General features: G+C 38.7%; 1 protein-coding gene across 1 annotated transcript in view; it reads right to left on the bottom strand.

Annotated features, from left to right (window-relative positions):
- The window catches only part of NBAS (NBAS subunit of NRZ tethering complex), a gene marked incomplete in the record, with an annotated part of 468,052 nt that overhangs the window by 421,571 nt on the left and 32,687 nt on the right, over positions 1–13,794 (bottom strand). The window contains 3 exon segments of the mRNA NM_001192550.1: positions 7,866–7,964; positions 9,786–9,919; positions 12,423–12,556. Coding sequence (NP_001179479.1) covers positions 7,866–7,964; positions 9,786–9,919; positions 12,423–12,556 — 367 coding nt within the window.

Genomic DNA, 13,794 nt, shown 5'->3' with positions numbered 1-13,794 from the left:
CTTCCTGAGCTCCCATCAAGCTCAACCTTGGGGAAATGATTCGAGTTTTCTCCTCTACATAATGGGGAATAATAATTACTCCTATATAAATATAGGTTAATTTTAGAATGTTTTTAGACACAAGTGAAAATCCAATTAAATTAGCTTAAGTGAGCAGAAAATTTCCTGGCTTATATAACTCAAAAGCTCAGAGGTGGGGCTGACTTCGGGGTTGGGTGATTCAACAATGAGTGGTCATCAACGAGCCAGTTTCTGTCTCTTTTCTCTGTGGTCTGTGGTGTTAGCTTCACCCTCAGGAGTAAACTCCGGGAGTTGGTGATGGACAGGGAAGCCTGGCATGCTGCAGTCCATGGGGTCGCAAAGAGTCAGACACAAGTGAGCAACTAAACTGAATCCAGTACACATTCTATCACATCACAAATGTATTTTTTTAATTTTCTTTTTGTATATAAACCATAATTAAGCATCATTCCTTAATTCCTATAAAAGAACCAAAGATAATCGTCTTCTTTCATCTCTCTACTTTCAAGAGAGATCCACAATAGCCAGCATGACTCCAAGTATAAGAAGAAATTCAATCTGGCCCAAGTCACTTCTTAAAATTTTATTTCCATAAATTCTGCAGAAGGATTATGGAAGTAGTCCTTAAAGTTAGGGGTCGGGGGGCAGGGGGGGGAGGTGCGGGGGCAGGGTGGGAGGGAGTATAACCCCAGTACAAAATACCCTGCTTAAGATTACTGAAATTCACTGACATACAAAGTTATCATATATCAGGTTAAACTACAACCAAAACACTCAAAGAGGAGAGACACAGACTTGTTATTTATCACCTGTAGGAATTCAAAGCTTTATCAAGGCCTACAAGGGCCCACTTAAGTGCAAAAAACTATAACATAATGAGAACTAGCCTCTTCTCTCAAAGACTCTCCATGTAGAGGACTGATGGATGAGTTAACAATGATTTCCAAATAAATTTTTTTCAATTGTAGGCCAAAGAAAAGTAAAAGTAATAAAGCACTGTCACTGACTTAAAAGACAGCTAAAGGCTGCTAAGAACCAAGATGCTTCTGAGTCACGCATGTCTCCCTATCTGTAATATATTCTAGATAAAAACAGATCACAGGATGTGGCCAAGACTCCCCTGCCTCACCAGAAACATATATCCGTTTAAGAAAAAAAGGAAAGTTAGTCCATGAAGCTCAGCAAGTCCCTTAATTCACATCTAAGGACTTTCCTCTCTGCCAAAACGACTCAGCTTTCTCTACTAACAACAGGACCTCTTCGTTTCTCTTCTAAAAACCAACCTGAACTCACGGAAAAAAGAATTTGCTCACACTGGAAGAATGAGCATTCGAAAGGCAACATGAAAAACTCCTTAATGTAAGTTAAGATACTCAATTTCTGACATTCACACTTGCCAGCTACAAAGCTGCACATTAATCTCTCAAATGTCAATAGCCCCTACATTACCAAAGGCCAAACACACTCTCTCGCTGCAGTAGAAGATAATCAACAAGGATCAGGACTACGGCACTCATTCATTTTCTAGAAGCAATCCTTCATAAAATTATTAAATCTTATCTAGCTAGGGCTTATGAGAAATTTCCTAATGCAATTTATACGTAACTGCTCCTCCAGCTGTCAATATAGTATATCTTTTACACACCACTGACCTGATTCTCACAGAATATATATGACCTTAGGAACCAGAAAGAAAGGCGGGCAATTTTACAGCAATGTAATGGATATAAAGGCTCACTGATTACCTCCCCAAAGCATCTCATAGGTCTATATGGATCTTACAGCTTATAAAAGAAGAAAAATGTGCTAGTGCTCTTGGGTAAACCTTTAAGGTAGGGTATTCTCAACACTATCTCTTCCACAAGATAAAATTAAAACATTTGTGGGACCTTTCCCTAGACGAGGGTGATGTACTGAGATGGTGGCCCCTCTGTGTACTCTACCCACACCCCTTCCCAGTCTGTGCCCAGGCCTGTTTTCTTTCCCGTGCCAGTTGGGTTGTTATGTCTCCTGAGAGCTCGTTCACACAAGACATTTTTGATCCCCCCACTAAGTACAACGTATGGGATAAAGGGGGTATCTCAAGTAAATGAGTGTGAAGGACGCCTGCATTTAAAACACTGAGGGAGGAATATTCAAGTGGGAGGGGACGTGGGTGAACCTATGGCTGATTCATGGTGATGTTTGGTAGAAACCAATGCAATACTGCAAAGCAATTATCCTTCCATTAAACATAAATTTTATAAAAAGTAAAATAAATAATGCTTATAAATAATAAATAAATACATAATAATAATAAAAAATAAAATGCTGAGTGCTGTTTAGGGGAAATCAGAAGCCCACCAAGAGATGACCAAATCAGGAGACACAGCCCTTTAGTACTGCAGTATGCCATTACTTAAAGGTGTTCCTCAGTATCCCCTAAAATTAACAGATTTCTAAAGACTATCTCCTCGTCCATCTTCTGAGACTTGCACAGAATAGTAGCAAATACTATGAATGCACATTTAGGAGAATGCAATCACCCAACTACTCTTTAGCCAATTCACTCCTACCTAACTGTACTCTATACATAGGCAAGCTGAAAACCTAGCTTATTACTCCTTGTAAATGTTGTCTCACACTTTTTTTGTAGAATCTGTATCTGGCTTAACACAGGTGACTAAAAGGGAAAAAAAAAAATCACTCAAATGCTTGAATTAATCCTTAACACAACCATGAAACATTATTAATCAATCATGGTTTTTCCCTATAGACTATATGAAACATAGGTATCTTTCTTAACATAAACCTGGATATCTTTCTGAACATAAAGACAAAAGTGTTCAGTTGGTGGCAATGTAAATTGGCTCAACCACTAGGGAAAACAGTATAGAGATTCCTCAGAAAACTCGAGTAGCCCTATGATCCCACAGTCCGACTCCTGGGCATATACCCAGACGAAACTATACTTCAAAAAGATACATGCATCATTGTATTCATAGTAGCGCTGTTTATAATAGCCAAGAGTATCACTTGGCTAGATATGGGAACAACCTAAATGTCCATCAACAGATGAATGGATAAGAAGATGCGGTGTGTATACACACACACACACATACACACACAACTCATGTATTACTCAGTCATCAAAACATATGCATGCCATCTGCAGCAACATGGATGGACCCAGAGATTAAAGTCAGAAAGAAAAAGACAAATATCACATGATATAACTTACATGTGGAATCTACAATACAATACAAATCAATGTATCTATAAAAACAGACTCACAGACATAAGAGAACAGACTTGCGGTTGCCAAGGGGGAGGAGGATGGGAAGGGACGGAAGGAATGGGAGTTTGGGATCAGTAGAGCTTAACTATTATATAGGAGACTGATAAACAACAAGGTCCCCCTGTACAGCACAGGAAACTATATTCCATATCCTGTGAGCAATCAGAACGGAAAAGAATATGCAAAGGAATATATATGTGTGCAACTGAATCACTTTATAGTAAAGAAGAAATAAAATACTGTCAATCAACTATACTTCAATAATTTTTTAAAAAAACATACACCCTTTTTACTATATGTGAATTAAAAGTAATTTTAAAACTTAAAAAGAAAGTGTTCAAATGAAAACCTGCTTAAAGGATCTTTTTTCTTTCTAATTCACTCTTTATTACAGTTTTATTGAGGTTGTGATTTACATTCCATGAAACTCACGGGCATGAGAGATCTTTAGGAGCACTGGAAATATTCTAGAACTGACTGGTGTAGAGCTTGCACAACCCTACGTATTTATTAAAAATCACTGAACTATACACTTAAAATACCAAAGCATCATCAAGGATTCCGAGAATGAGTGGCTTCTCACAAAGGACTAAGAAAAGAGGCTTGTTTTCCACCTTTTGTGTTTGTTGAGATATAATTCAGGACCTAGAAAAAGTTAGCTTCCAACACTAATTATCTTTGAGCAGTTATCAAAGAACTGTTGGAGGCTCAAAGTTGAATAAGTCAGATTTTGCTTGTAGAAATTTACAATAAAATTAGGATCAAAACCTCAAAACAACAACAACAAAAAAGCTGTTGAAAGCAGAAGCTATCATTTAAAAATATAAACAGGAGTCCCACCTACCCACAGTTTCACCTTTTGCAACTTCAGTTACCCAGAGTCAACTGCAGTCCAAAAACATGAAATGGAACATTCCAGAAATAAACAGTTCACAAGTTTTAAACTGCACGCCACTCTGAGTAGTATAACGAAATCCTGGGCCTTCCCGTGCCATCCTGCTCCATCCTGCCCCATCCTGCCCCATCCTGCCCCAAGAGATGACATGCCATTGGCCAGTGCACCCCACCCTTCAGGCACTCAGTAGCCATCCAGGTTATCAGAGATGGATGGTGAGGTACTGCAATGCTTGTATTCATGTAAGCCTCATTTTACTTAATAATGGCCCCAAAACACAAGAGTAATGATGCTGGCAGTTCAAATATTCTCTTACTGTGCCTTATTTATAAGTTAAACTTTACCACAGGTATATATGTATGTGGGAGAAAAAAAAAAAACAACACTATATGCAGGGTTCAGTACTATTTGAAGTTTCAGGCATGCCCTGATGGTCTTGGGACATACACCCTGTGGATAGGGCAGACTACTGTATTGTAACTTATTCATATTATGTGGGTGCCCTTATTTGTGAATGTGTGACTCCTAAAATAGACTGTACACTCCTACAGGGCAGGCACCACAACCTAATCACCACCAAGCGCACAACCCACTTGTACTAAAGTTTAATGTAGTCCCTTCTAAAAATGCAGAGGTACGAAATTCCTCCTAGCTGGAATCCGGGTACAATAGAAGCCAAATCTAACACACAAAGGCAACACTGAGAACAGAAAACAGAGGAAGAGTCAGGGTAAGTGTAGGAGGGGAGCAAAAGTGGAATACGAGATAGTCTGGACAGGATAAAATGCATTCTTAGGCTGTGAGTTAGAAGACAAGAAAGAAAACAGTCAAAATCAGCAAATCCTCAAAGCTTATCCCAAAGCTTCTCAACTAATTTTTCTTTCATATTACCCAACTTACACCTCAATTTCTCTCCTTCAATAGTGCTCTCAGCATAAAACCTTGAGTTTGTATATTACCAATTTATCCTAACTCCAGTCTGGCTGATTTATTTCACATTTACAGAATCCTTGTGGATGAAAAATACCACAGGCTCACATTACTAAAATAACCAAAAATAAATAAAAAATGTGATGAATATTTCAGGTTCTTTCATTTAAAAAAAGATCACATAATGGAAAATATAAACAACTAGCAATATTTTTGTCATGCACAACAAGACATTTACACATATTCCTTGCTTTATAACAATTCTCATTCAGAAACTTTAATGCAGCCATCCATCTCCAAGTTGACTGCTGTCACAAATTGTATATGACTGCAAAACCAAGAAGAGGGTCTCCTTCAGTGGTTTCATAATTCACCTTTCCAAAACTTTCATTTCGAGACCACTCCTCCAGAAATACCTTTACTTACTTACATCCTATGCCACAAAGTGAAAGCCTTAAGAAATAATGAATATAGTCTCACTTATGACAAGTTATTATCATGCGATAACTATTGAGTGTATGATCATTTCAAACCTATGATCCCAAGAGAACCTCACTTACTTTCCTGAAAAAAAAAAACAACAGAGAGACAATCAGGAGTCATCATGAAATAAACAAAGCAAAAGCCAGAGTTGGGGGGATGATTGAGGGGGTAATGAGAGCTATGGCAGAGTGACAGATGAAGTTCAGCTCGCAGGACTGCTGCTGACCTCCTGATGTGTGATCCATCTGCACCCCTGGGGTAGGGGACCCCTGTTCTATGTGACTCCACTTACATATTCATATGACAAACCTAGACATCATAGTAAAAAGCAGAGACATCACTTTGCTGACAAAGGTCCATATAGTCAAAGCTATGCTTTTTCCAGTAGTCACGTATGATGTGAGAGTTGGACCATAAAGGAGACTAAGTGTCCAAGAATTGATGCTTTCAATCTGTGGTGATGGAGAAGACTCTTGAGAGTCCCTTGGACACTAAGGAGATCAAACCAGTCAATCCTAAAAGAAATCAACCCTGAATATTCATTGGAATGACTGATGCTGAAGCTCCAATAACTTTGGCCACCTAATGCCAAGAGCCAACCCACTGGAAAAGACCCTGATGCTGGGAAAGATTGAGGCGGGGCAAGAGGAAAAGGCGGTGACAGAGGATGAGATGGTTGAATGGCATCATCAACTCAATGGAAACAAATCTGAGCAAACTCCGGGAGATACTGAAGGACAGAGAAGCCTGGCACGCTGCAGTCCAGGGGATTGTAAAGAGTCAGACGCTACTTAGCAAGTGAACAACAGCAACAAATACACTCATAACTAAATATGAATAAGTGGTAAAACTATAAAGAAAGCAAGAGATGTAAGCAAAACTTAGGACAGTGGTTATCAACAGGGGACTGGAGGGGACGGGATCAAGAAAGTATAATCAGGAAATCATTGGAGCTGTACAGGTGTGTGTGTGTATAAAAACTTTAGTATAAAAACTTCATAATCATAACATTCTGAACCAACAGAAGGACAGACCTATGATTGAACAGAAAGAAAACTTTCATACATTTTCAATTAAAATACTTAAGTACACTTGAGGATCAGAGTTTAAGTACTTGCCAAGAGGGTAAGTCTCAAAATTCAGAACTCAAGCAAGGTTTGCCTGGCTCAATTTGATATTTATTCCTCCATTTTAGAGAACCAAAAAGTTAGCTTGACTAATTTATAAAATATATGTAAATTTCATTCACAAATAACAAAGTCAAAGGGAGAAATCATGGGAAGCAGAAAATGTCAAAAGTTTTAGGTGACCCTCTGCGTAGCTGGCAAATACATGGATAAGTGGCACACAAGAAGAATCAAACACACAGGTCAACTTTGTTTCACTCTGTTTTGCTTTACTGCACTTCACATATACTGCTTTTTTGTTTTACAAACTGAAATTCTGTGGCGGCCTCACAAAGAGCAAGTCTAAAGTGTCAGTTTTCCAACAGCAATTACTGCATGTCTCTGTGTCACATTTTGGTGATTCTCTCAATATTTCAAACTTTTTCATTATTAATACATTTATTATGATGATCTGAGATCAGTGATCTTTGATGTTACTACTGTTAACTGTTTTGCACTTTTCTATTAAGGTATGCACATTTTTTAAACATAATGCTATTGCACACTTAAAATTACAATATAATGTAAATGTACTTTTATAGGCACTAAGAAATCAAAAATGTGTGTGACTCCCTTTATTGCAACAATATCCCTTTTATTGCAGAGGTCTGGAACTGAGTCCACAGTATCTCGGAGTTGTGCCTGGAGTGGCAGAAATTGACTATGCAATAATCAGTGCAGCCCCAACTTGCAAAGAAGGACAGAAGAAGGGAAGAACAGCTACTGAGGTCCTTCTATGCCAAGGCATTTCATGTGCACTGCTTTTGAACTGCCTCAACAATGCAACGTGTTCTGTATTATCTTCATTTTACAAATATGAACAGACTCAGAGAACAAAGAGAAAAGACATTCCTCAGTGAATATTCCCAATGCCCAGTCTGGCTCCAAGAAGCTCAGCGTGCCAGACAGATGAGCATGAATGTTCAGAAGGGGACTACAACAATACCACAGACATTAAGGCAACTATACACAAGAGGAGGAAATGAAGCCAAAATAAAAATCAGAACGGACAATTTCTTCCCTCTGAAACTGCGCCAAGGCTTCTACATCCACTTTAATACTCCACTAAATATGAGAGCAAACGGCTGCTTACCTATGCCCGGGATGGTAAATAGCTGTGTTGATTCCATGAGGATAATGACTGCTGAAGCTGAAACAGTGGCTCTCCTGATAGCTCTGATGTGTTCCAACACTAAATTCAAGAAGGTAAGTAAGAAATAAATACCATTAAACCACAATGAAATGCCACTAAATACCCATTAAAATGTCTATAATTATAAAGACACACACCACCAAATTTATATCCTTAAATATTGCTGAGGATGTAAAACCACCAGAACTTTGAAAAATTATTAGTAGGACTATGAATGCTATACCCACTCTGAAAAAAGTCTGGCAATTTCGTACAAAAAACAAACTATATCCACCCTATGACTCAGGAATTCCACTCAAAGATACTAACCCAAGAGAAATGAAAGCATTTATCCATAAAGACTTACACAAGAGTGGTCACAGCTGTTTTATTTATAAAACTGGAAACTGAGAGCTCCATCAATAGAAGAAGGGATAAACAGATCAAGAGTGCTATGGACTGAGGATTTGTGATCCCCACAGATTGAAAGCTTGTATCCCCTCAAATTCATTTAAGACCCTAATATCAATGTGATGATATCTGGAGATGGGATCTTTGGGAACTATTAGGTCAAAATGGGTTTAGTGTCTTTATAAGAAGAGGTTAGAGAGCTAACTAGCTGTCTCTCTATCATGTGTGGATATAAGGAGAAGTGGGCAGTCTGCACCCAACAAAGAGCTCTCACCAGAACCTGACCAGGCTGGAACCCTGATCTCAGACTTCCAGCCTCCAGAACTGTCAGAAATAGATTTCTGTTATTGCTAAGCCACCCAGTTATGGTATTTTATTATAACAACCCTAACTAAGACTAGATAGTCATACAATGAAGTACTAAGCAGCCATAAAAAGAATAAACTACTGATGCGTATACAAATAAGGACGAGTCTCAAGATACGCTGAATGAAAGAGACCTAAACAAAAAGAGTACATACTCTATGAGTCTGTTAGTGTAAATCACTAGGACAGGCAAAACTAATCTATGATGAAGAAAAATTATAAATAGCAGTTCCTCTGAGGGTGGGTATGGACAAAAAGAAGAGGCATGAGGGAACTTTCTTGCTTGATGGTAGTGTCTGTATCTGGACAGGGCTTTGAATTGCACAAGTGTATGCATCTGTCGTAATTCACTGGCTGGTACAGTTCAGATCTGCGCATTTCATTGCATGCAAATTTTCTCGATCGAAAGAAAACCATTAAGTACATTCTGAACTTTAATTAATCATATGCATACTAAAATATGCATGGCAACCCACTCCAGTATTCTTGCCTGGAAAACCCCACGGACGGAGGAGCCTGGTAGGCTACTGTCTACGCGTTCACAAAGAGTCAGACACGACTGAGCAACTTCACTATCACTATACTAAAATAATAAGTACTGACTCTGAAATACATGAAAAATAGGACTGATTAATGGCCAGAGAACTAGATAGAAATATGACACAGCAGGTACAGCAAAATGCTAAGCAGAATTTAAGTGGAGGTATATGAGAGCTTACTACAAAATTCTTTCAACCTTTTTAAAATTATATACAGGTTTATTTAACAAAGCATTTCTCGTAAGTGTGAATGAATTTATCTCCCCTTTTTTCCTTAACATACATATTTTATTGAAGTATAGTTGACTTACAATGTTTCAGGTACACAGTGAGGTAGTTCAGTAATACACATATATTATTTTTCAGATTATTTTCCATCATAGGTTGTTACAAGACACTGACTACAGGCTCCCTGTGCTATATAGTAAATCCACCTTTCTTTTATATTTGCAATTTTCCATAATAAAATGCTGAAAGAAAAAAAAAAAAGCACCAAAATCTAACACTAAAGCAAGGAAGAAAACATTATTTCAAACAGGGCATCTCAAATAAAGTGTATTTTTACCTTACAAGGTAGCTTCTAAGTTCTCCTCGGTAATTGATGACCAAGAGTTCTGCAGACCATTGTGCACTTGCTTTATATTCTAAAAATATCAGCCCAGCAATGGCATAGCTCAAATCGCCTGCTAAACTAGATGCCTATGGAAGAGAGAAATTAAGTCACTAAAAAATACTAGATATAGGTTACCACATGTATAATGGAAGGCTATTCAAGACACTGGCCTTGCAAGGCATACCTTAAGATAGCCCCAGAACTGATTGTATATGAAGAATCACCTAAGCCAAAGTGCCCAGAACTACACATCCAAGTCTAGACCAGCCCTCCCAACCACAGCATCCTCTTTGGGTGAGATGTTCACTTAGTAACTGAATTTCTGTTTTGACTATATTTCCATTGAAAAATAAGGGGAGACAAATTAAAAAAAAAAACAAAACTAATCCTATCATTCAGCCTCAAAGAATTTTAAGATACGGAATTCAGATATAAGCTCTCAAATGTTAATTTCCACTGCCAGTCGTAACCAGTGTTACATTAAAAAGAAAGACAGAAGAAGAAAGCAGTCTCCAGTTATTTCCATTTGTCTAATCAGCAATTTAAAGGGAAGGACTCTTAAAACAGTCACTCAATGCCAGCCTTTTTCCATCAGCTAAATATCAGTCTATATTTGCTAAAGATCTGGAGGCTTGTGCACCTCAGGAATCACATTCACCACCCTGAGTGGACCCTCACTGTCTAAAACCACTCAATAAAATATCAACAGTGTAGCCACATGTGGCTATGGAACATCTGATAGATACAAAGAGAGACAAGCTAAAAACATAAAAAGACACACCAAATTTCAAAGACTTAGTACCAAAGAAATAATGTGAAATATTCCACTGATAATTTTTACAGTCATTTCAACATGCAATCATTTTGGATATGTTAAATAAAATTAATTTCACCTGTTGAACTTAATGTTACTAAAAAATTTTACATTACATGTGATCACATTTACAGCTCAGATTAAATTTCTATTGAACAGTGTTAGGGCTTCCCAGGTGGCACTCGTGGTAAAGAACCCGATGTCAATGCAGGAGATGTAAGAGACGTGGGTTCAATCTCTGGGTCGGGAAGATCCCCTGGAGGAGGGCATGGCAAACCATTCCAGTATTCTTGCCTAGAGAATCATATGGACAGAAGAGTCTGACAGGCTACAGTCCATAGGGTCACAAAGAGTCAGACACAACTGAAGTAACTTAGCACAAACAGTGCCACTCTAGAAAATAATAATTCAACCTTCTTTACTTGGTTCCCCAGAACTTCTATAACATGAGTACAGTGTACTTTTTCAAGTGTTTCCACTCATTTTTTAACAAAAACCATTTTCTATATCCTTGGTTCTCACTCCCAGCTGCTCACTAGAATCAGTTGAAAGACCTGAAACATTATCTTTAGGGTCCCATTCAGATCAATTAAGTCAGACTTTCTCTAGGTGTAGCCTGGGAAATCCAATAATTTGTTTTGTTTCATTTTCCGTTCTTTATAAAGCTTCACAGGTGATTCTAAAATGCAGCCAGAATTAGGACCACCGTTCTTCCTGCCCCTGTATCCTGTTCACTTGAGGAAGGAGGATACAAAGTTAAAAAAAAAAAAAAAGAAAGCACTGAATTCCTAAAAGAGACACTAATTAACTGGATTACCAGGGGAAAAGTCATTTTACTTCCTCACAGTTTAAGCTCTCTAAACCGTAAAATGAGGATACTATGCACCCAGTCTACTCAAAGGGTGTTGTGAAAATTACACATGAATATACATCAGTCCTTAATGAAACACAAAGCACTACACAAATGTAAGTTACTACCACCATTAATTTTTTTTTCTTCACCCTCCATCTCAATTTCTACCTTTTTATGGTAACAAATTCTAACTCCTCTCAGGCTGGTTCTGTTCTGTTCCAATGGCCCATTGACTTCTTTCCTTCACTGGAACTTTATTACCACTTTCTACAACCAATCCATTCTAAAGGAGATCAGTCCTGGGTGTTCATTGGAAGGACTGATGCTAAAGCTGAAACTCCAATACTTTGGCCACCTCATGCGAAGAGTTGACTCTTCGCATTGGAAAAGACTCTGATGCTGGGAGGGATTGGGGGCAGCAGGAGAAGGGGACAACAGAGGATGAGATGGTTGGATGGCATCACTGACTCGATGGACATGAGTTTGAGTGAACTCCGGGAGCTGGTGATGGACAGGGAGGCCTGGCATGCTGCGATTCATGGGGTCTCAAAGAGTCGGACACGACTGAGCAACTGAACTGAACACCTCTAATTTAGTACTTACTTACTACCATCTTGTAATAATGGTAGATTAGTTTGAGTAAGCTCCGGGAGTTGGTGATGGACAGGGAAGCCTGGCATACTGCAATCCATGGGGTTACAAAGAATCAGACACAACTGAGCGACTGAACTGAACTGATGTCTGCATAGTGCATTTCAAAATACAAAGAAGACATATTTCATGAACAGCTCTCTAACTAGATCTAAGATCTTAACTCCACAGCTTATTATCCTGATGTATATTTCCTCTTTCATCACATTCACTCATTCATTCAAGTACCTATACATAAAAGGCAGTTTTTTGGGTATGGGTATGTACATACCGGAGTAATAACAAAGAGCTCACTTCCCATGAGATCAAACACCCTCACAGTTCCCATGCTTTCAGCATAGGCCAGCAGGGTGCAGTCGTAACTCCAAGCCACACGCCTCCACTGTGGTTTTGGGTCTTTTGGAACTAGAATGAAAAAGGAAGTGCTTTTAACATTATAAAGATAGTTAACATACAGTTTCTGCAGCAAGAAGAATATTCAAGTATGACATCATTTCCTAAAGGTCTCTAACACAACCATTCAGGAGAAAAGAACAGCTCCCAAAAAGCCACTTCAAGGAAGAGGGGCAAAAGTAAACCATGACAAGCTTTGCCCCACTTACTTGAGAATGAAGTCTACTGACCCAGTGGTCTACTGAATGCTGAGCGTGTCCTCATCAGGTAAAGACCCACGAATGATATCCCTCAAAATACTTATGAAATTAAGAGAGATCAAGAGCATAGAATATGGGCAGAAAATGATTCCAATCCAGGGAGCTAAGTTCCTCCAAAAGCAAAAATAAAAGAAAATTTCAACTGCCAATCTTTTAGATACGTATTTTATCTTTTAAATATGTTATTTCAAATACAGATGCTGAAGAAAAACAAAGGGAAATTATATCAACACAGTATTAGAAAGAGAAAAAATACATATTAGGCAAGGGAATCAAGAACTGTTTGTTCTCCATCACACAATTATAAAACTTGGAGAATCAACACCTTACTAATCCAACACCTGATTTTTTCTTCTGTTTCAAATTTTTCAGTACAATAATAGAAAGGCTACCAGCTGCAAAAGAAAAAGGGGCAGTGCAGCTCTGAACTGCATTAGGTTGGTTTGAGGTTTCTGCTGTTTCCTTTGCTTCCATTTCCCCATAGAATCCCAGAACTGAAGAAGCAGGAAGGACCAGTGCCTTGCCTTGACCAACAAAAACTCCAAATAATTAGGAGACTCCAGGTGACGCCAGGAGTCAGGATACAAACAAAGGCCAGAATCTCAGCTTGCCGCTCCCCCAACAGCGTTGGCTTCATCACAGCTCACAATCCCTCAGCCAGAGCCTGGATTTAGCCTGAGGATTACTGCCTCGGAAGTGCTTCTGAAATGTTTCACCTTTTCTCTCTTCCTCTGCTAATATCCCAATTCAGGCTCATCATCTCTGGCTTAGACTCTCGTAACAGCCTCCTAACAGGTCTCCCCAACTTCAGGCTCTTCCCTTCTAACCTTTCCTCAACTGTATCCCAAGTTATCTTTGTCAAAAAGAAAGGTGAACAGAGCCCATCCTTCTGCTCCTTTAAAATCCCTGGTGCTTGTCCATTTCCAACAAAATCAAGTCCAAACTCCCTCACAGATGTGAACGGCCCTTCACCAAAGGTCCCCTCAGGGT

The sequence above is a fragment of the Bos taurus genome, chromosome 11, assembly GCF_002263795.3.
Source record: "Bos taurus isolate L1 Dominette 01449 registration number 42190680 breed Hereford chromosome 11, ARS-UCD2.0, whole genome shotgun sequence".
NCBI lineage: Eukaryota > Metazoa > Chordata > Mammalia > Artiodactyla > Bovidae > Bos > Bos taurus.
Note: the sequence above shows the minus strand (reverse complement) of the source record. Positions and strands in the feature narration are given on the sequence as shown.